The sequence below is a fragment of the Ipomoea triloba genome, chromosome 9, assembly GCF_003576645.1.
Source record: "Ipomoea triloba cultivar NCNSP0323 chromosome 9, ASM357664v1".
Lineage (NCBI taxonomy): Eukaryota > Viridiplantae > Streptophyta > Magnoliopsida > Solanales > Convolvulaceae > Ipomoea > Ipomoea triloba.
This window is the reverse complement of record NC_044924.1, coordinates 7,069,600-7,088,961: the sequence shown is the minus strand read 5'-3', so window position 1 is coordinate 7,088,961 and position 19,362 is coordinate 7,069,600. Positions and strand designations below refer to the sequence as shown.

At 36.8% G+C, this 19,362-nt stretch overlaps 3 protein-coding genes across 4 annotated transcripts; all 3 read right to left on the bottom strand.

The window, feature by feature from the left end:
• Positions 1–999: 999 nt before the first annotated feature.
• On the bottom strand, positions 1,000–3,204 carry LOC116029501 (glucan endo-1,3-beta-glucosidase 8-like). The gene is made up of 2 exons (XM_031271553.1): positions 2,837–3,204; positions 1,000–2,237 (listed from the first exon to the last, which is right to left on the bottom strand). Exons 1-2 carry the CDS (start codon positions 3,202–3,204, stop codon positions 1,019–1,021), a joined length of 1,587 nt encoding a protein of 528 aa, XP_031127413.1. The 3' UTR covers positions 1,000–1,018.
• Positions 3,205–5,819: 2,615 nt separating this feature from the next.
• Positions 5,820–7,631, bottom strand: LOC116029223 (glucan endo-1,3-beta-glucosidase 8-like). The gene is made up of 2 exons (XM_031271134.1): positions 7,305–7,631; positions 5,820–7,023 (listed from the first exon to the last, which is right to left on the bottom strand). The coding sequence occupies exons 1-2, from the start codon at positions 7,616–7,618 to the stop codon at positions 5,820–5,822; spliced, it is 1,518 nt and encodes a 505-aa protein (XP_031126994.1). The 5' UTR covers positions 7,619–7,631.
• Positions 7,632–8,518: 887 nt separating this feature from the next.
• On the bottom strand, positions 8,519–18,515 carry LOC116029992 (general negative regulator of transcription subunit 3-like). Of its 2 annotated transcripts, none has more exons than XM_031272065.1 (17): positions 18,212–18,515; positions 17,976–18,107; positions 17,585–17,722; positions 17,105–17,155; positions 16,663–16,752; positions 16,432–16,578; positions 16,043–16,153; positions 15,349–15,411; positions 13,883–14,033; positions 13,318–13,778; positions 12,483–12,650; positions 11,846–12,011; positions 10,471–10,601; positions 9,494–9,772; positions 9,275–9,409; positions 9,002–9,183; positions 8,519–8,796 (listed from the first exon to the last, which is right to left on the bottom strand). In XM_031272065.1, the coding sequence occupies exons 1-17, from the start codon at positions 18,302–18,304 to the stop codon at positions 8,727–8,729; spliced, it is 2,568 nt and encodes an 855-aa protein (XP_031127925.1). In that variant the 5' UTR covers positions 18,305–18,515; the 3' UTR covers positions 8,519–8,726. The 2 variants fall into 2 exon arrangements, with proteins under 2 accessions (XP_031127925.1, XP_031127924.1); XM_031272064.1 differs by having other exon boundaries at positions 13,865–14,033; positions 18,212–18,514.
• Positions 18,516–19,362: the final 847 nt, after the last annotated feature.

The following is a 19,362-nucleotide window of genomic DNA, read 5'->3' as shown; positions in this document are numbered from 1 at the left end:
AAAAAAAAAAAAAAAAAAAAAAAAAAAAAAAAAAAAAAAAAAAAAAAAAAAAAAAAAAAAAAAAAAAAAAAAAAAAAAAGGGTCAGGCGAGCCTGCTGACACATTCACTGCAGCAGCCTTGTTAAAGAAAAAATGTCACACACATTCTAAGTAGTTTAAAGTGCTACTGACTGTCGTAATGATTTTGATATTTTATTTTTCACATGAAATGGGAAATAAAGATAACATTGTTATTATTGTTAGGACAATATTAGTCTAAAATTCATAATTCAATTTAATTTTTACCATTTCAAATCCAACCAAGACAAATAATGAAATTTATATTCCTAGCAACAAACAATGGAATTCATTTTTTTGATAATCTATATTTTTTATAAGATTCATTTTTTCGATTAACCAAACAGGTTACTTACTCTTCAGCCCCCTTGATCAATTCAGTGACTTTATTACTTCTATGATAAGCCCATTCCTTATCCGATCCCCGGCTAAAGGGGACTGACTCCTTTAATTAATTTTTTAAATTTTTTTTAAGATTGACCCACTTAATTAATTTTTTGAGTGTTTTAGACATTGAGTCTCTCTATTCTTAATGGAAATAGAATCTACATCAACCCAATCATTGAGCTAATCTCGACGGACAGAAATAGAATCTACATCAACCCAATCATTGAGCTAATCTCGGCGGGCAAGCTTGGAATTCATCCATTGCTCTATACTTGTAACGCACATGTGCATTGTATGCAATTATTACCCTTGCAAGCAATTAGGGAGAGATCAGAGAAGAGGCAAATGGCTAAGAGAATTAATTAAATGATAGAAGAACCATCTAAGAGGAAATTTTAAGGTTTTATTATATTTTAAGCATATTCCTTCAGTTTTGCACAGTACCAGCCCGGCAGCCCCTCTCGAGCAAACCCCCAATACTACACGCTTGAAAACAACGTAACCATCCCTTGCAGCATGTAGTTAAAAAGCTTAATTAGCTTATTCCCCCTCCAAAAAAAAAAAAATTAAAAAATTAACCAATTCTAATCAAGAATAAGAATTGGAGTAATAACAAAACCCCCCTACGCAACAGCAAGCTGCAGGCCCCCGAAGGAGAATGAGAAGACGACGACTTAGTTCCCGGAGAATCTTTCCCGGACGACGGAGCTTTATCACCGCCGGCAGATGCCGCCGACGAATCTGCCGGCAATTTAATCCCGATGTTGAAGCTACACGAGGCGGTAGACAAATTCTTAGTCGTCACCTCCGCCAAACCCTGGAAATCGCAGCTCCCTTCCGCTTGATCTTGGACCTGGAAATAGGCGTTGAAAGTATACGAAACCTTCTCGGTATCGGAGAGGCCGTTACACGAGGATCCATCGCTCATCGTCGTACAATCCGCCCGATCGCACGCGTAATCGGTGTTCGACTTCAAATTCGTCAATTTCACGTTCGATTTCAACGCGCACCATTTCTTCGGCAGGTATTCTATCTCCGGCACGCCCGTCATAATCTTCTTCTTTCCGTTTCCGCCGGAAAGATCCAGGTCAAACTTGGTTTGACCGTCGTAGCCTAAGATCCCCCAGTGGCGCTCGAAGTTCCCGGGGAGAGTGCTCTTCTCATCCTCATCATACAATCCGAACATGTACACGTCAATGTCGGTGCCGGGCCGGACCGGCGTGCCTTTCTTGGACGCCACGTGTTTAATGAATCCGTTATAGAATTTCGCGGCCATCGAGGCGTTAGCGAAGCTATCGCCGTCTGTGGGCCACCCGATCTCCCCCACCATGACTTTCACCTTGGCGTGATTCTCACGCGCCAGGGCCGCGACCGCCGTGTCGTAGTTGGCGTCGAAGACGTTGGTGTAGGTTTTTTTGTTGTAGGAATCGTAGAGAGGCTTTTTGGCGCCGTCGAAGAAGGCGAAGTCGACGGGGAAGACGTCTTTGGTGTAGTAAAGGCTGAGGAAAGGGTAGACGTTGATCATGAAGGGCGCGTCGTTCTTGTCGAGTACTTCGACGATTTTTACTACTTGATCGGCGATGTCGCTGCGGAACATCCCGGCGGAAGGGACGGGAGCGTACGGCGGAGAGAGGTAGACGTCGGCGTTGAATGGTACGGTTGCCTTTGTGGTTTTGCCGATCCCGGCGTCATTCAGTGCCTTCTGCATGTTCGCAAGCGCTGGATATGTGACATTGAATAAGCCCTGTTTGGCGTAGAACTTGAGAAATGGTTCATTCCCCACCCCCACAAGCCTGCATAATAATCAATTAAATGAGTACCACTAGAGCTGTCCAAGTGGGCCAAAGTCCGCGGGCTGGCCCGCACCCGCCCCGCAGTGGGGCGGGTTAAGATCATGAAAAATAAGCCGGCGAAAATGCCGGCCTAATGGGACGGGTCAAAATTGACCCGCGACCGGTGCGGGCCGCAAGCTAAGTAGTAAAATTTTTTTTTATATAATTATGAATATTTATATATTCACAGTAATACACTGTGAATATATATTAATAAAATAAAAAATAATAAAAGCCCGTGGGTCGACTCGCGAAGCCCACAAACTCGCACGAGGCGGGTTAGAGTTACACAAATTTTGGCCTGCGAGTCTAACAGGCTGGCCCGCAAAAGCCCGCCAAAAATTTAGCCCGCAGTGGGACGAGCCGGCCCACTTTAACAGTACTAAGTACCATCACAATCAAGTTCACATAACTATTTGATTGAACATACCAGATACACTATTAATTAATATCTAGTTATAGGAGTGTACTAAATTAGCTTAGGCTGTTATCTAGGGTCTAACAAATATCAAGCACCTACTGCAATTATGACTAAAATAAAAATAAAGATATATACATACGTGATTTTGACGCCATCAGGAGAAGTGGGGTTGTAGCGAGTGACATTTTCTTTGACAAAGGCCTTTGCTACATCATAATTAACCAAGTCTTTGAGGAGGGCATTGGGGGTGCCGATCATGACCTCAATGCCGGTACCGGCCAAGGCATTGAGGATAGGCTCCGGGGAGTTGAAAAGCTTCACCTTCTTAATCCCGTTGGCCTTCAGCATCTTCACCACCGATTTGGGCGGCAGCGGATGGGACGAGATGTCGCCCCAGTTCACGCCCACCTCGGCTTCCACGCCCGCTCCACCGTTCATCAACACCCATGCAGCGGCGCCCACCATCAGCGCCGTCCATCTGGCACTCAACTGCCTACAAACTGACATCACCTCGATAGATCGTAATTTTATTTTTTAAAAATATTTTTATGTTTATAAAATAATTTTTTTATTATTACAATTATTAGTATTTCTTTCTTTTTCTTTTTCTTTTTCTTTTAGCTTGCTGTGGAGTGATTGTGTAGAGTTTGAGAGGTTATATAAGGAAAGATGGCGCAGTATATGTAGGATTCAGTTATGGGGCTACCTGCCATTGTGAGGTTGTCCTTGAAACATGTTGAGGATATATGATTTGGTAAAACATGGGACAAGTCTTAACATAATTATATGGATCTCTGCTTATTTTTGTCCTTTCACCATTATTACAATTATTAGTTGGATTTTAATTTTTTTAGATTTTTTTAATAAAAAAAAATTCAAGCATACATGCATATTTTATAAAATCAAACTAATAGATTTTTTTAAAATAATTAGTATATAGTATATATAGCTCATAATATTTAATTGTTATTAGCAAATGAGAAATAGGATCTTTAAAATATAGAGAACCACATTCTTCAATCAAACTCTTAGGCGGCCGTACATTTCAAATTATCTAAAGGTGATGTATCAATCACTGACTTTTGTAAGAATGCATATATAACAAGTTTATCTAAAAAAAATTCATAAATTACTTTTATTAACTTTTTTATTCTAAATTTACATCCTTACAAACTTAATTTCAATGACTTGGTTCTTATTTATAATTTTATTCCAAAAATGTTATAATATATCATTGAATTCTTTTTCTACTTCGTCTTCCACATCAACATTCCTAGCAAACTTTATTATTAACATTCCCAACTTTATTATTTTTATACCTAGTATGTTAATAATCACCTACTACCAAAACTTTTTCATATGAAAGTTCATAACAATGTTAAACTAATTAACTTCATATTTAATACATAATCGGAAAACAAACATGGCCCAAACTCTATCTATCTATACATACTATACATACAAACCTAATAAAAGCCATTAAGGTTAGGTTCTAATGGGAACTCAAAAATGTTGGTATGATTGTTTGTTGAAATGAAGAGTCAATAAAATTAGGCCCTAAACTAAAAAATGTTGTGTACTTGTTTTTTGAAATCAATGGTTCATATTATTTTGATTTTAATATTTTTTTTTATTTTTTCTACTTTACCCTTTATTATATCATTTACTTTTATGTTTAACTGAATATTCCGTTACCTATTTATTATTTTTAACTCACTCATTAATTTTTAGAAGGTCTTAGGTTCAATTCAAACACCATCCCAATCAAAATTGACATAATTGTTAAACATATACTATTATGTTAGAGTGTATTAAATAATATAATATAAAATTTAACATGAATTTTGATCAATTAATTAGCATGAAAGGGTACACTGCATCAAGGCACTAATAGGGGTAACAAGAGGAAGCATAGTGAATCAAAAAGTAGATTCAATAGTAGCGCAAGATGAGTGGCTAATTGGGAAGCATGGAACTTGAAGTCCGAAAGAGCTGAGCATTAACCGACTCGGGGATGGGGCTTTCCTCAGTCTTAGGCAAAGTCGCTAGAAAAGGACTTTCTATGTCTAGGTGGAGGCTCACTTCGTGAAGTGGTATGGTAGCTATTGAATGTGGTCCGGGGCTGCTAAACAAAAAAGCAAGAACCCCAAGCAAGCACGAAAGAGTCCTCGGCGAGGAATGAAAGACCGAACCTGAAGATAGCACCTACTTCCTCATTGGCATAAGCATAATCAATCCGACGATTTTGCTGTTCATAGATCACGCCAATTAATATGGTTTTGTGTTCACAAAATTTATGCTTGGGTACTATCCCAGTGAGGGTGGTAAATAATTGTTAGCGTTAGTTGATTGGTTAGTGAGATTGACTAGTTGATAACATTAGTTTATTGTAGAAAAGTGTTTGGTAAATTAATTAGTTGTTTATTACATTCTTTCTCAAAAAGTTGATCTAAAAAAATTACTTATCTTTTTTAATTTTAGCATTTTGGAGCAATAAACTATTACAAAAGGCTAATTAATCAAACTTACTCATATTGATTGTTTAACCAAGTCAAATAATTAATAGTGACCAAATAAACCAAAATTGGTTGATAAGCTAACTATATGTTAGCAAACAGAGCCAGATTATGAAAAATTATGTCACATGTCATTCTGTATCCTGGCATATATCAATGCAAGAGGGTAACTAAGCTAGTTTAAGTAATAAAATAGAATAAGTGGTATTAAGTAGTAGATTAGTTATACTATATTACGATGTTTTTAAGTATTTTTTTAATTCATACATATATATTTAACATGAATAAAAATAGCTTAATTACAGTTTATATATAGCATATCAGTCCAAACACAGAATGACAGAATATCATGTAAGACATTTATTTTACACATATTTCGTACATTAAATTTGAATATATTAGTCTGAACAATGCTCAGATAATATTCAATATTTTTTATTTAGACAAATAAAAAATATAAATTAAACCCATCGAATGTACCATACAAATAGGTGCATATATATATAATTAAACTCTCTTGAAATGATATAAGCTCTCAGATCAGTGTAGCCTTGTGTTTCTAATGCATAATAAGCCCTCAAAAAGCTTATTCTCAAACAAAAAAAGTTAGTCAATTCTAATCAAGAAGAACAATGGGAGTAGTAAGAAAATTCCCGTACATAGCAGCAAGCCGGAGCCGGAAAGGGAACGAGAAGATGCGGACTTAGGTTTGCCGGGAGAACCATCGGCCGGAGAATCTTCGCCAGGTGACGACGGCGGCGGCGCCTCCGGCAATTTAATGCCGATGTTGAAGTTACAGGAGGAGGTAGACAAGTTCTTAGTGGTTATTTCCGCTAAACCGCCGAAATTGCAGCTCCCAGTAGCTTGGTTTTGGGCCTGGAAATAGGCGTTGAAATAGTAGGAAAGTTTTTCGGCCTCGGAGAGGGAGTGGCACGACGAGCCGTTACTTGTCGCCGTGCAATCCGCGCGGTCGCAGGCGTAGGCGATTGTGGCTTTGAGATTGGTGAATTTCACGTCGGATTTCACCGAGCACCATTTCTTAGGGAGGTATTGAATCTCCGGCACGCCGGTGAGAATCTTCCCCTTTCCGTTTCCGCCGGAAAGGTCTAGGTCAAACTTGGGTTGACCGTCGTAGCCTAGGATCCCCCAGTGGCGCTCGAAGTCCCCGGGGAGAATACTCTTCTGATCCTCGTCGAAAAGCCCGAACATGTAAACCTCAATGTCGCTCCCGGGCCGGGCCGGGGTGCCTTTTTTGGACGCCATGTGTTTAGTAAAACCGTTATAGAATCTGGAGGCAAAGGAAGCGTTAGCGAATTCGTTTCCGTCGGTGGGCCAGCCGATCTCCCCGACCGTAACGGTCATCTTGCCGTGGCCCTCACGCGCCAAGGCCGCGACTGCCGTGTCGTAGTTAGCGTCGAAGACGTTGGTGTAAGTTTTGCCGTTATCTTTGAGAGGATTGTCGACGCCGTCGAAGAAGGCAAAGTCTACGGGGAAGCTGCCGTTGCCGAAGTAAAGGCTGAGGAACGGGTAGACGTTGATCATGAAGGGCGCGTCGTTCTTGTCCAGTACTTCGATGATTTGATTCACTTGATCCAGGATGTCCGGGCGGAACATCCCGGCGGACGGCACCGGTTTTTCCTTCGGAGACATGTACACGTCGGCGTTCAACGGTACGGTCGCCTTGACGGTTTTACCGATCCCGGCTTCATTCAGTGCCTTCTGCATGTTCGCAAGCGCTGGATATGTGACATTGAATAATCCCAGTTTCTGGTAGAACTTGAGAAATGGTTCGTTCCCCACCCCCACAAGCCTGCATAATAATCAATTAAATACAACATTGCAAGGTTTATTTCAGGTTCGAGTACCATCACAATCACATAATTATTTATTGAACAGATCATATACACTATTAATTAATATCTGGTTATATGAACCTATTAAAATCACTGTTGCAAAATTCAGCTTAAGCTACTTCCTAGGGTCTAACTCGCCCGTCTCAACTGAGTTGAGGCCTAACTTGACCCTAGGCGTTAGGTGTTACTGTCCGACCAGTGCTGATTAAAATAAATTAAAATAAAGATAAATACATACGTGATTTTGACGCCATCGGGAGAAGTGGGGTTGTAGCGAGTGACATTTTCTTTGACAAAAGCCTTTGCTACATTATAATTAACCAAGTCTTTGAGGAGGGCATTGGGGGTGCCGATCATGACCTCAATGCCGGAACCGGCCAAGGCATTGAGGATAGGCTCCGGGGAGTTGAAAAGCTTCACCTTCTTAATCCCGTTGGCCTTCAGCATCTTCACCACCGATTTGGGCGGGAGCGGATGAGACGAGATGTCGCCCCAGTTCACGCCCAGCCCTTCCACGCCGTTCATCAACACCCATGCAGTGGCCGCCACCATCAGCGCCGATCTGGCGCTCAACTGCGTATGCCTACACACCGACATCACGTCGTTCAATCTCAATTATTATTTTTTTTTTAGATAATAATGTATATTTTTTTTTGATATATTATTGTTGTTTATTTATTTATTTTTTTCTTTAAGCTTGAATTGTTGTGGAGTGATTGTCCTGACTTGAGAGTTTATATAGGGAAAGATGGCTCAGCTGGATAGTAGGGATTCAGTTTTGGGGCTTATTAGTGAATTGAAGCAGTCACCTGCCATTGTGAGGTTATCCTTGAAACAATCTCAGATCAGCTATTTATTACATGCATGGGTGGTGTTGAATTAATAATTATGATTTGGTAAAACATATATATAATGTAACGATGTTTATGGCAGTCTGAAGAGAATTGCGTGGATCTGTGCTTATTTTTGTCCTTTCCATCACTTTCTGGAGAATGTATGTATTCGTAACGCCACAGCTTTACTATATTACTACTGACCCTGTTACGGTTAATACCGTCTCCACTGGAGCTCGAATCCAAATCTTTATTTGGGAGGGTCACTTCATGCATACTACCAAACTTTAATCATTGACACGAATGACATCAAGAGTTCGTGTCAATATCTATATTATAATATGATGCCTTCAACTGAATTGTAAAGTTCAATTGTATTTTGATACATTTTGATTTTATTATAATATGATGATGCCTTCAACCGAATTGTAAAGTTTAATTGTATTTTGCATAGTGTTAATTTTAATATAATGCAAATTTATTTTAATGTACTATTCTAAAATTAACTTGTATTAATAGTTCACGAACACATGATGCACATTATAATTATATTTGGGATTGACTAATCGCCCCATTCCCCCACAAACGTGATGGCAAGTATTTGGACCCGTGAAAAATATGAAATGTAAGTGTAACCACCCAAACTGAATATGGGTTGAAATAACTAAACAAGCATGTATTCGAGTTTCGACAAAACATGAAAATCCGATCCCATACATGATAAGAACTTTAAGAAGTTTCTCTTTCACTGAAACTTAAACGGTTCACTTCAAAGATACATACTTTTGATGGCAAAAGGAATTCACCATAATATGCTTACAAAATTTCTAAACCACCGCGAGCTCATCTTCAAGGTAATTGTACTCGAATTTGAAGTCCGTCTTGATCCGCTGGCACCTGCTCGGCAGCAAGGAAGCAAAATGTTATAACATTTTAATGACTTGATGAAAGATAAAAGCCATTAATGGTCGGGCGAGGCTAAATATTGTGCCATAGAAAGGGGGGAAAGGTGAGTTTTAACTAGTGGTCTAGTGGACACTCAGAAAAAAGAACATGAATCAAATTCATCAAGACATTAACACAAGCACAAGAGAAACTATACCACCCCCCAGCATGTTCATCGTTGGCTATATGGAAATCAAAGTAAACATATGTCCCCTGCTCATAGTCATCGGTAGCTAATTTTGGCTCCTCATGCCGCTGAAACCAAGTGTTGTACATTCTGTGATATCTCCAAGCTTGTTTCTTCAGCGCCTTAGCAGCAAGGTATTGTTGATAAGTATTCTGCAACATTAAAATAGAACACTATCACGCAACCTGACCACTAAAACAAAGCATAGCATGCATAGGAACTAACATCAAATTCCAAAAGCACCTGTTGGTAGTAAAATGAATAGAATAAGGTGTCAGTGCCATAGCCATCAGCTCCAAGTCGTTCCCAAAAGGCAGGATTGTTAACAATGGGCGCCTGAACTTGGGGATAGCTAGGAGGGCTCACCACTGGATGCTTCTGTCAGGAGTCAGAGGAAACATAACACTTCAATGACATGCATTTGTTAGTTCTGTAGCAGATACAGGATGATCATGAACATACCGGTGTATAGCTCTTAGCACGCTCAGAATCCTTCGGTTGAGGAAGTTTGTGAAAAGCAGCCTCAAGCATTTGCAAGTTGTACATCTGGTCATACATTCCTCCAGAATTGGAAGGTGATGAACTTAAGTTATCACCAATTGCACCAAGATCTGTAACACTTCTTCGACCAATGACTCCAAGGCTTCCTGATGGTTGATTCAATTGTAACGGTTGACCAGGAGTGAGATCTGTATCCCTCGGCAGTTGGGGTTGCTCTGCAAGAGGGCTGCCAACTCCACCCTGCAACAGGATTTTTTTGAACAAGTTAAAGAGAAGATGTATTCTTTTAAATGATAAACGCAAATTTACATTACATACTTTTGTGTTATCAGACAACTCTTGGCACGCAAAGTTCTTAAAAGCCAAATTTTAAGCTTTCCAATTTGACCTCTGGTTTATATTACAAAATGTCTTACCACTTGACATCAAAGCAACCAAATATCAAACTTTGGGTTTCAGGGATTACCATTGAGGTCAAACTGATGGATTAATTCTTCAAATTGTTAAAACATGCCTTCTCAACTAAAGTGATGTTCATGCACTTCATAAATTCAATACAAGGATATATGAGAAGCCTCTCTTTCTGTTCTGTTTGGAGGGTTAGGGATGGAGGATCAAAGACCATTAATTAGTTAAATGACAAGGGAGTTTGGCTCTCATTTCACAGTCCACAATATGGTCCTTAAAGTCATCTCTTGCTACTACCAATGGATTAGCTTGCAAAAATTTACTTTTCTTGAAATGATACAAGCCCAGAGAAAATTCCTCTACATAGCTTACTGATCAAAGGTATAATAAAACAGCAGAACCACTATATAATAGATTAGCAACTTATCCAGAAGCAAATAAAATCAATTAAACAAGAAAAAAAAGAAAAATAAACTAGTAGTTCTCACTTGGTAAATACAATGTATAAAACATATAGACACTAAGCTTACAGGTGTTTCTAATGCATAAGTCTTCAAATCATCCTCAGTCTTTCCAGGACCAGGGGATGGAGCAGAAGCCAGCGAATCTTCAGGAAGGGCTTGCTGTTGCTGCAATTCTTCCACTTTTGAGTGGCTCATGTCTGCATTGATGTACAAACAACCTTAGCTCACTACAAAGCATGTAAGGGAAATGTTGAGGTAGGCTTACTACAATTATCATAGCTTTCAAATGTCATAGCATATAGTACTAGTGTACTACCATGAATTTAATATCAAGAAACTAGTTCTCAAGGTATGGAAATCAAATTCTTGAATATTTACATCCCATTTTAATTACTCATCTCCCCTTGGCATGTCCCACAATAATTACACCGTGAAAACTCAAAGCAAATTACTAATCCCTTTTATGGAGTACCATATAACACACCTTGTATCTTTAAATTACCAACAAAGGCAATTGTGCAGCTCAAAAATAATTACTTGCTGGGGCAAACATTTAAGATAACACTAACAATCATAACACATGTATTCAGTTTCAAGAAAGAAATATTAAACCACATTGTAAGATCAAAAAGTAATGCAAATATGCTTTAATGTATGATGTATCTTCCAAGAAGTGCCATTGCCTTTTTGAATTTTTGTTAATCCTTTAATCCATCTTTTATTAGCCACATTCATTTCCAGGTTTTCCAAGATGTCCTTTAACATTAAACAAGATTGGAGCTGTAAATGTACTGAATGACATTTCCTTCAACTATGTACCGGCCTGCCTGGTCAAAGCCTCAAAAGGGCCAATGAAAAAGTGATGGAGGCAGTACAAAACTAACTGAAAGCACAAATTGCTCTTCCTAAAACTTATTTGTGGAGTAAAATCCATCCTTGAAATTTGTGTTTTTTCTTATGACAGGTGCATTGCATTAATGGTTTTTAACCCCTAAGCTTTGTTTTTGTTGAAATTGATGAATTGAAGGCCTAGAAGGTGGCAAATACCCACCGCTCGCCTGTTAAGCAGGAGCAAAATATGTGAAAAACCAAAGAAAACAAGACTATTAATTATATTCATAATAATATATTTCTTACATTCAGAGAGGAATACCGATGCTTCTATGGGAATATAATGGGCCTGCATAATGGACTAGGTAACAACAAGGGCTACGCAAGGGTTTCTAGTTTTATATTTCAATAGTTTTAAACAATGGAGAAATAGGATAGAAAACAAGTGAAACCATAAGCAAGTATGGAGACAGAAAGTGCACAGACCTCAGAGTAAACAAAGTTTGTGTGTCTATCAAATATCAACTTAGCCAATCTCCAGAGCAGGATCAAAGAACACATTGATCTTGCCAGGACAAATAAATTACATGAAGATGCTATCGAACATTACCAGAATCTCTAGATGCTGTAGATGTCAAATTTTGTTGATTAGATGGTTGATGGATCACACCAGTATGCTGCTGCAATGATGCAGATGAAGGGACACTATTAACACCAGCTGCTTGGGCAACTCCCAAGCCATGTTGAGGTGACACAGAGGAGCTTTGAGAATTGAACTGAAATATATCATGAAAATAAATTGGAGGTATAATGAGATGCAGAAAAAAAAAAAAAAAACAAAAAACAAAAAACTCACTATAGCATCTGGCCAAATCATGAAACACAAAACAAAAGGTATGTTTTAACTCATGGATTCACTGTCCACATTCTCTTTTTCATGTCTTTTCAATTTCTCGTCATTAGAGCCTTGGAGGAAAAATCATATTATTATCAAAACAACTTATGGAGACAAAAAATTCCAGGTGAATATATGTGCACTTGTGCAGTCCAAAGTCACAAGCAATTAATTAATAACCAAATTTGTCCACAATAAACTGTAATACAAGCCCTGTAGATTCAATGGCATTCTTTTTGGCAACATAGGTCTCACACAATTCCACGTGTGACTTCAACTGTCAACTATCCTACACAGATATGAGCACATTTGAGCAAAAGAGAAGCAAATTGCCATGATCAAAATACAATACCTGTGTTAATAGTGGATTCTGTTGTGCAGAAAATTGCTTTTGATTTCCACTACTAAGCATGGGCATGCTAAGAATGTTAATCTGACCTCCTTGTTGTACTTGCTGATATCTCTGCAAAAATTTCTCCCTCTGATCAGGAGCAATTTCAGTTCTTCCACGGAACTGCCCCTGACAAAGCAGGTAGGTAATAATGTTAAACTATAATACTATCTAAGTTAAACTTGAGCAGTGAACTGAACATAGTTGACCAAATAGGTTATAGAATCAAATATTAGCCAAGAGATTCACAGAAAATGTCTCCGGTTAATCACAGTGACTGGTAAAAGATACAGCTGGATAATTTAACCTAGTAATGGTACTGATATTTCATAAACCTGTGGATGGATGTGTGGCAGTACAAGAAAAGATACTTTACAAATGACTTTTAGGCACCTACTGAGGATAAATTGAAATAAAATTGAATAAGATTGGTTTGAATAAGTTCAGGATAGGCCAATACTTCTGTCAAGAACTGGTAAATAATAGAAGATAGTAGGGCAATAGGTAGATTAAAATCAATACAGTTGAGAATTATTAAGGACTAATTAGCCCAAAGATATATTTAGAGCGTAATAAACAAAATGAAGAAATAGAATTTTCAGCCAACAACAACTAGATTTGAATAGACTTTACATTCAGTCGAACAGCAGTATAAATTAGTCGAAGGATCCTACAAAGGTCGCAGAATTTAAAATGCACCTCTTTAACATGAGAAAATAAAATAATGAGATACAATGCATAACAGGCAATCATGAAAGTGAAAGATAATTGACCAAAAATGAAGTCAGTTACACACCAGTTCATTTTGATTCTGAAAGGAACTTCCAGCCCTCCATTGCATGCCAGGCACAACTGAAGGAGAGAAAACCCTGCCAGCCATAACATTAGACTCACCAACATTACCACTATCAGTAGAGCCCATTCCATCACTAGACTTAGTAGCTTGTGTCAAGATGTTTCTGTTAGCCAGGGGGGAAACTAGAGGCTGCCCCATTCCAACACTCCCAAGTCTTTCATCTGATCCTAAAATATTTTTCTTTGCTACTTCAGTAGATGAAGGAATAGCATCCATAGCACCATTGGTACTGGAACCAAGCAAAATACTAACTGCAGGCTGACTAGGAAGGCCACCTCTACCAACACCTCTTAATCCACTTTCAGAAAGTGCTGGGGAAGATTTCCGATCTGGGAAGCCCATAATCTCCTCATCTTTTGTGGCATTAGACACATTTGTAGGAGACAAAGCAATGGCGGCACCTGCATGATCCAACAGAACACAAGAACATAAGAGAGGATGAAGCAGTTGGCAGTTGGATACTCATAAGTTTTGAGATGACTAGTACTGGAAGTCATGTGGCTACTTGAAGGTGTTGTTGGAACAGAAGAACTAGCCACAGTAGCTTTAGAAGGTGGGGTCCTTGCAACTGTGTCAGAGGCAGTCTCCCGGGAAGCAGTTTCCTCTGCTTGCTCCTGAGCAGAACCACCTTGTTCTACAGAAGATGTTATTGTTGCCTGCAAGAGGCAATCAATGATGTTATACCAGCAGCATCACGCAAAGCAAGCCATTTAATTTAAGGATAAGCAATAGTTATAACATCACTTGATTCATGTAAAAAATAATAAAAGCAAAAATTAGCACTAGCAGTGTGTCACCCACAATAAAGTTAATAATCTTTCTCCAGCTCAATGTTTTTCATTAATCACTGACTTTTTTCTTCCCACCTAGTATAACTAAGAAAAGTAGTTCAGAGACACTTATTGAGAGTAATTAATTTATTTTTTTTAAAATGGCACATTGCACATAGTGAAATGTGGAAGTATTTGATGCAATATGAACCATAATTGTGTCCCATTTATTTATGCCCCCATTCACTTTGCATAAAACAGGCACAAAAATTTTTTCACATAAAAAATTTTACAACTACTATCTTACATTGTTCATTTGACTAAAATAGTTATCCTGGAAACCTCACTTTTTATGCCTGTAGATAACCTTTTAGTGACAGATCGAGATGTGGATGTTTTATGCTTCTTTTTTTTTTTTTTATCCTAAAAATATCCCTAACTAAACAACTGTAAAATGTTTTCCCACAATATAAACTAAAAAGCTTTTACAAACTTTTCCCTATAAAACATTTTCCTTTTCCCCATTCTTTGACACGAAGTGAACAGGTCATAATAGAAACACATATTGAAGAAACCAAACAACAATCACATGCTAGCCAAAGTTAATGTCTTAATCTTCTTGTTCTCTGAAACCTTAATTAAAATACAAAAATGAGTTTATAAATATATTAAATTACATTCTCTGAGAAAGAAGTAAAAACCCCACCTGAATCAAGAAATCCTATTACAAGCCAGCGGAATAACCAGGGTAATTTAAATTAAGCAGCAAATATGAAAGATCCGCAAACAGATGACAAACCAATAGAAATCTATATCCAGTTAGAATTCACATAATCCATATGTTCGAAATGCTAAAAGTTGACACTTCACTTTGTATGACTTGTAACCACTACTTCTACATAGGTTAAAATGCCCATTGCATATGCAGATAACTGCAGGCTGCAGCATATTGATAACAATAACAATAAGAAGAAGAATAAGAAGTTACATAATAATATTTAAGTTCCCCTTTCAAGTTTTTAACTAGGATCATTCTGTAGAGCCCCAGAAAGGGCAGACCAATCCCTAACCCAGAGGAAAAAAACAAAAAACAAGAACAAAAACAAAAATATATATATATAGAAAGGACAAGGAATGCAAAACAGATGGATTGTCTATGCCGTTCAAATCTTTCTAATAATGAGAAAGACTAGAAGCATACCGATACTTGAACAGGTGATGTGGCTATAGAAGTTTTTAAGCTTATTGTTGCAGCACCAACACCCTGCCAGACAAAGGAAAAATTAAGGAAACTTATACAATGATATTTGTCCTAGGAATGAACTAAGTAGATGTCCTTGATGACTAAAAGCAAACAATAAAAAAAGACTCTTAGGGAAAAAAAAAGTGGGAAGGTCCCCACCCCATGTAAGTCCTCATCAGAATACAATAATAAGCACTTGTGGTAATAAACCACTGAGGAGGAATCATTTTCACAAAATATATGGATCCAACAACTAAAAGATATGAAAGCATCAGGGAAACTATAAGAACAGAGCTTCATGATGCAGTATTCAAAGGTTCAATGGTTGAGAACGGATGGTGGTTTAAGAGTAGCAGTGGAGATGTAAATGAAGATGCATTTGAATTGAATGACTGATTGTGATTGAACATTTGGAGAGGTAATAAATAATTAATAGCTAGGGATATACAAGAACCCTTGAAATCATTCAGAAAAGCAACAGAGACCTGTTAAATTCCTGCCAAATCTATACATTTGCTTCATATGTTCAATAAATTGGTGTGTCACAATTAAGAACATGAGAGAACAGAATATTTGTTCAAAGGAGAGAACAAAGGTGAAAATCTTACCAGACAAAAAAATAGCAAAACAGATTTACAGAGAAATACATTACCTTAACAAGCGCAGGGGGACCGATGGAGACTAGATCTTCAAGAGCCTCCACCTTATCTAAAGGTAGGGAGCTATAAAACTCATCAACATCAGCAAATTCATCAAAGTCCTCCTAAAAGCAGAAGCAGAATATGAATGGAATAAAATAAATCTCGTCCTACATATGCGACGAAATATCTCAACCAAAATAGCACAGATGTAATAAGTGCATTTGTGCACAAGTAATTAAAAATAAAGAAAAAAAATATTTAAAGTCAACAAAACATTTATATTGAATTTTGTGATAATTTTCAGAATACGCAGTATTTATAAAGTAGTATTTGTGGTCTTTGAGTAACAAGAGATTAAACAGACACACACATAGAGGAAGCTTGATTGACCAAAGCAAACCTGATTGCGTTCCACATAATCATCCAGGAAATCTTTAACATCATTGACTTGGTCTGTGCTCAACTCATCATTATCAAGTAACCTCAAGATCAACTCTAGTTTCATGATATGGGCCTTGTGCCGAACAATGGATGTTTCCAAATGTGTCTGTAAAACGCAGATCTCTCATCAACAAAAAGAAGGCTACAACACACAAAATCTCATGAATGCTAGATGTTTCCCTTTCTTTACCAGTCTCGGGGGTCTTGTTCTCCCTTTCTTAACAGTCAATCCCTCCAGTTCAGCCTCAAAACTATCAATTTGATTTTCCAGCTCCCCAACCTAGACATGTGAAAAGCACAAGAATCTTTATAAAATTACTCGATTAGTTTATTGGACAAAACAATGAAGAAGAGGGAACATCAATGAAATGAAAATATTTCAAAATATAGAGGTAAAATGGCAGGTTCAGTCAAATTCACTTTTAAAAAAAATTGGGGAATTAGGAGCTGAAAGCCCAAAGCAATACCAATGTAACAATTCATATTACATTTACTATGGCTGGACTGAAAAATTATTTGAAAACCACCCAAAAGCATTAAAACCCTCAATGAACATGGTTATGTCTGAACTATACAGTGTAAATCAAGTAAATTAACTATAAATACCAAGAGGCAGATAATCAGGTCCATACCACATTATTCAACCAATCTCTTGTCTCTGATTTAGCCTTTTCCTTCGGATCCTGATAGAAACAGAATATAGGATGAAATAAGAGCTTGATATTAAGGTTACTATAGTCCAACAGCTAGAAAGGTTCAGATTTTTAAAATCCAACTATTAAAAGGTAAAACACTAAAATCCAAAACTCAGATAATCATCAACAGATAAAAGCATAGAATCAAAATTCAGACCGGGACATTTGAAATTAAAGCCTAGTGCATTGCTAGTTCAGCAAAGAAAGTAAAATGAAAGAAATGGCAAACAATTGCAAGTCAACTTTCCTTCTCTTTCCTTTCCCACAAAAAAATCTTCAACCTAAATGAACTCTATTAAAAAATATAAAGGCAGCATCTAACATAAAAACTTCTTCAGTTGAATAATTCCACCATTCAGATTAGAGAAATTCAAGTAATTCATTTTACAGGGAGTTTAGAATAATAATCTTTAATACCGTCTTTGGTTGTTGGCCCAAACCTTCTTTTGAAAATGCTTTGGTCTTTGTTTCTTTCTCACATATTTTAAATCTTTCCATTTCACGCTCAATGACCTTGCGAGCATCCATCAGAGCCTGCTCGTAAGAAGCACTGACCTATGTCCAACAGCACCAAAGAAAATTCATAGTCAAGACCTGCATTATACTCCATACATGCATATTAAAGGAATAACAGCAACATATCCAATAAAATATCAAGTAATTAGAAAATCACTGAGAGTTGATATAAAAACTAACAAATGAAGTTGGACATGTATATGAAATATATGAAAACATAAACCAGCCGCCACTTAAAGAAAATAGCTGAAAACATTGATGTAAAGTGACGCAGATGGCAGCAGATTGCTACCTTCTTATCCTTGATTTCACTGGACTGAATCCATGTCTTAATTTGGTCTCTATACCTCTGGAGCTTCTTTATTTCCTTCTTCAAATCTGCTTCAAACTTTTCCTTCTGGTTCGCATTGTCAGTGTCGTAAACCTTAACATTCCATTTGAAGAAGCAGAAAATTCATCAATAAAATGAACAACAACAAAGAAAAATGCAAAATTCGTTTTCCATAAATCAAACAATAAATGCTTGACCTTGTTCCAAATGCTATCGAAGACGTCGACGCCCTCTTGAACCTTCTTCAACACCCGGTCGATCTCGCCCTGAAGCTTTCGACTAGCTCCCATTGAAGACGATGAAGTTAACAGCCTTCAGCAACTGATCAAAATTGAAAACGACAGCGATCATTCAACACACTCCTTCCCAACACCTTTTAGGGTTTTAGGATTTTGCTCTCTTTAGAAATTCCGCGATCGACTGTCTCTTTGCAGAATTGCAGTCCCTGCTCTCGTCACTGCCCAGTAGTCTCGTCGTCAGAATGTAGCAGTTAATCCAATACTAGTAATTCTATTGTGCGAAATGCGAATGTATTACTGTATAAGGAAGTAATATATTTTAATTTTATAATAAATAAATTTTAAAAATAAAAAAAAAAAAAAAGGTCAAAATATATACTTGATATCTTTTTTCTTTTTTTTTTTTTGAAATATGATATCTTATATTTAGGAAAGATAATAATTATATGGCATTAAAATTATTTTGGTTATTAAATTTATAAGTAATTGGGTTTCAATTTTCTTTTTAGTACTATCGACGGTTACAATGTAATATATGCTCATATATACTTTCTCAACCTACTGAAGTCACACTGGAATTTTAATCTGAAATCTCTCATTTGAGAAGCTACACTACTGGTGGACCATAAGGTCTTTAAATAATATTTTATATTTATTTTTAAACACTATATATATATATATATATATATATATATATATATTCAAATGTTATAATTATCCGTATCCAAAAACAAAATTATTAGTAGAACATAAAAGATAGATCTAATTACAAAATAATTTTATAATATGATTAATAATATATTTTATTATTTGTGTTTTAGATAGATATTGAATAAAATTGCATTAATAAATATAGTAATCATGTAAAAAAAAAATACAGTTACACTCGTATTTTATATATAATTATATATATATATAATCAGATTATAATGTATTTTATTTTACGAACAAAAATTCATAAGCATGTAATTAAGATTAGTTTTTCTTATGAACAATGCGCAACAAATATGTGCCAAATATTAGTATTTTATATTAAAATTTTAAATTTATTTAAATTTTAATATAATAATAATATAAAATATTTTTATAAATTGGGTATTTATAATGTG

Coding starts and splice junctions, on each gene's coding strand:
- LOC116029992 (XM_031272064.1), bottom strand. CDS start 18,304: ATGGGAGCTAGTCGAAAGCTTCAGGGCGAGATCGACCGGGTGTTGAAG. Junction 13,779..13,864: donor AAGTAGCCACATGACTTCCA/GTACTAGTCATC, acceptor TGGATCATGCAG/GTGCCGCCATTGCTTTGTCT. Junction 10,602..11,845: donor TACAGCATCTAGAGATTCTG/GTAATGTTCGAT, acceptor ACATCAATGCAG/ACATGAGCCACTCAAAAGTG.
- LOC116029223 (XM_031271134.1), bottom strand. CDS start 7,618: ATGGTGGCGGCCACTGCATGGGTGTTGATGAACGGCGTGGAAGGGCTG. Junction 7,024..7,304: donor CCCGATGGCGTCAAAATCAC/GTATGTATTTAT, acceptor ATTATTATGCAG/GCTTGTGGGGGTGGGGAACG.
- LOC116029501 (XM_031271553.1), bottom strand. CDS start 3,204: ATGTCAGTTTGTAGGCAGTTGAGTGCCAGATGGACGGCGCTGATGGTG. Junction 2,238..2,836: donor CCTGATGGCGTCAAAATCAC/GTATGTATATAT, acceptor ATTATTATGCAG/GCTTGTGGGGGTGGGGAATG.